Source organism: Plasmodium reichenowi, chromosome 11 (assembly GCF_001601855.1).
Source record: "Plasmodium reichenowi strain SY57 chromosome 11, whole genome shotgun sequence".
Lineage (NCBI taxonomy): Eukaryota > Apicomplexa > Aconoidasida > Haemosporida > Plasmodiidae > Plasmodium > Plasmodium reichenowi.
Window position 1 is genome coordinate 1196470 of NC_033656.1, and position 3333 is coordinate 1199802.

General features: G+C 21.4%; 1 protein-coding gene across 1 annotated transcript in view; it reads right to left on the bottom strand.

Moving 5' to 3' along the window:
* Positions 1 to 2552, bottom strand: part of PRSY57_1131600 (hypothetical protein) — a gene marked incomplete at both ends in the record, with an annotated part of 6424 nt that extends 3872 nt beyond the window's left edge. The window contains one exon of the mRNA XM_020114977.1: positions 1 to 2552. Coding sequence (XP_019970346.1) covers positions 1 to 2552 — 2552 coding nt within the window.
* Positions 2553 to 3333: the final 781 nt, after the last annotated feature.

A 3333-nucleotide genomic window follows, 5' to 3' on the forward strand; every position in this document is an offset into this window, starting at 1 on the left:
GCATTTTCCATTTGTACATTTTCAGTTTGTACGTTTTCAGTTTGTACATTTTCAGTTTGTACATTTTCAGTTTGTACATTTTCAGTTTGTACATTTTCAGTTTGGACATTTTCCATTTGCACCTTATCAGATTGTACATTTTCAGTTTGGACATTTTCCATTTGCACCTTATCAGATTGTACATTTTCTACTTTAACCTTATCAGATTGTACATTTTCTACTTTAACCTTATCAGATTGTATATCTTCAGTTTTGTTTTTTTTTCTGCCTTTGTTTCGTTTTTCCATCTTAATTTGTTTATTTTCTTCTTTTTCCTCTTCTTCATTTTCTCTTAACAAATGAATAACCTCCTCTGAGTTGTTTTCATTTGATTTTTGCAAATCATCATATATTTTTTTTTTTCTTTTATTTTTCTTCTTAGTCTTATTTTTGTTTTTTTTCGTCTTCTCTCGCTCATATTCCTGATCAGTTTTTATATCATCTTCAGAATTGATCATGTTATTTTTTTTATTTGTAGCATACTCAAGAAGTTTATTTAAATTTTCTTCATTTGTACTTACACTAGCATTATCAGAACATTTTCTTTTTTTAGCACTTGTATTTTCACAATCAAAATAGATGCTTTCTGAAATATTTATATTTTTCATAAGGCTTTTATTATGGTTATCTTGTGTATATTTTTTAATTTCTTTCATTTTATCTGCATTTATATGATTAGACATATTTGCATTTAAAAGTTTCTGTATATTTTTGTTTAATTCTTCTAGTTCGTTTGTTTCTTTTTTCATAGAATCTTCATCAAAGAAATAATTTTCCATATTTTCCTTATCACTAGTGTTTACTGAATTTTTTCTTTTTTTCCCTTTTTTCTTTAAATTCCAATGTTCATTGGTATTATAATATTGATCAAATTTATTTTTGAAAGAACTAAATTTCTCTGCAAAAATTCTCATTTGTTTGTAACATTTTTCTATAGTGCTTTCATCAATCATAGGAACATTTTTATTACTAACTTGTTTTGTTCGTTGTTTTTCTTCTTTTTTCAATAAGTGTGTATTTCTTCCATGATGATCATATGATTTGTTGTCATATGTATTATTTGATGTTTTGTTATTTTGATGATTCTTTTGTTTCTCTAGATTTTCCTTTTTTTCTACTACTTCTTTATTTTGTTCTTGTACTTCTTCATTTTTATGATCTTCCTCTCCTTCTTTTTTTTCGCCATCCTTTTCTACCTCTTCATCCAACTCTTCAAAATCACCATAAGTATGATTTTCCTTTTGTTTTTCTTCCTTTTCTGCTTCCTTTTGTTCATGTTCATAATTGTCATTCGTTTTTTCTTTATAATTATTCATTAGAATTTTTTTTTTGAGCATGTATTTTTGTCTCATTTCTTTTTTTTTCCTTTTCTCTATTAAGTTTTTAAAAATTTCATCAATACGGTTGATCTTTTTTTTTTGTTGTCCATAATTATTTAAATATGTGTTTTTGTTTTTATCATATATTGCAGTATTTTTCCTTTCTACGTTTTTGAATATATATTTGTTTTTTCCTTGGTTTTTAGATGGTGTTTCTTTTTTATGAAATTGAATATTGGAAGAATCATCAAGTATATTATATTCATTCATACTATTATTACTAATGTTATTATTATTGTTGCTACTATTACTATTATTATTCTTCTTATTATTATTATCATGATCATATTGTCCCTTTGTGAGAATATCCTCATTCAATAAATCATTATTTAAATTATCTTCCTTCAAATTATTTTGATACCTATCTACATTTTTTTTCTTTTTTTTTTTCCCTCCTTTTGTTTCTTGTGCTACATTTGTATTATTATATTCTTGTTCATATTGCAAATTCATTTTTTTTTCTTCAACGACCTTGTTAGGTGTGTTTTTATTTTCTTCCTTATAATCATCTAAACTTTCAACTTCCTTGGTTCTACTACTCTCATTTTTATTTTTGACTGTTATAAAATTACATATATTTTGTATATTGGAAGCCATAAGTTTTCTTTTTGTATATTTTCTTTTTACAAAATGTAAACTATGTTTCTTATTTATTTTTATATAATTATCTATTGACAACATATTTTCTTTTTGATATAATTTCGTATATTTCATTTTTTTACTGAACTCTGGCATATCCTTCTCATTACTATCCAATTTCTTCTGTTCTTTGTTTTTAAGGTTTTTCTTTTTATGATTACTGTTTGATTCTTCTTTTCTTTCTTTATTCTCAGAAAAGAAATAGTTCAAATCCTTTTCTTGTTTATATGTATCATTCGTCATTCCAACGATTCTTTTGTTTCCCACGGTGGAATTTTTTTCCTGGGTAGATTGTCGGTTAATATTATCACCATCATTACAATTACTATTAGTACTATTATTATTGTTGTTTTTATTATTGTTGGTATTATTATTATTGTTATTATTATTATTGGTATTATTATTATTGTTATTATTATTATTATTAATGTTCGGGTTATCCTTTTTAAAAGTGGAAAATACTCCTTTTATTTTTTTCATAAAATATTTTTCCATTATTACATATAAAGGAAAATAGCATCTAGAGTAAAACCAGAAAAAATAAAATATAAATAAAGCGAACAAAAATAAATAATATATATATATAATATGTATGTATTTATATATAAATATATATTTTATAAGTTTAATATATATATATATATCGATTACACTATTTTTAAGAAATATATAATAAATTCTTACAAAGAATTATTATACATTCTAAATTTGATCTCACATATATTGTATATATAAAAATGTGTAAAAGGGAATATTAAAAAAAAATAAAATATGATGAAAAAATACAAGTCAATAAAAATAAATATATATATATATTTTTACATATGATATTTATTTTATTCATTTTTATGTGAATATTCGTAAATAATATTTTTACTTTTATATTATATATATAAAAATATAATATTTTTTTGAATTTTTTTTTTTTTTTTTTTTTTTTTTTGTGTATCTTTATTGCACAATATAATAATTTAAAAAATAATATAAATTGAAATATTAGAAGTATAATAAAATGTTATAACATAGATATGATAAAATAAACCAAATTATTATATATATTATATATATATATAATAAGTGTATATATTTATTAAAAAAAAGTAAAAATATGGTTATTATAATGCAACTATTTTTTATTTTTGATATATGTATTATCATATGTATATAATTATATAATACACATATGATTCTTCAGAAAATAAAAAATAAATAAATGAAACAAAAATGTGTAAATAAAATATATATAAATAAATACCTATATGGCGTACTATTATCA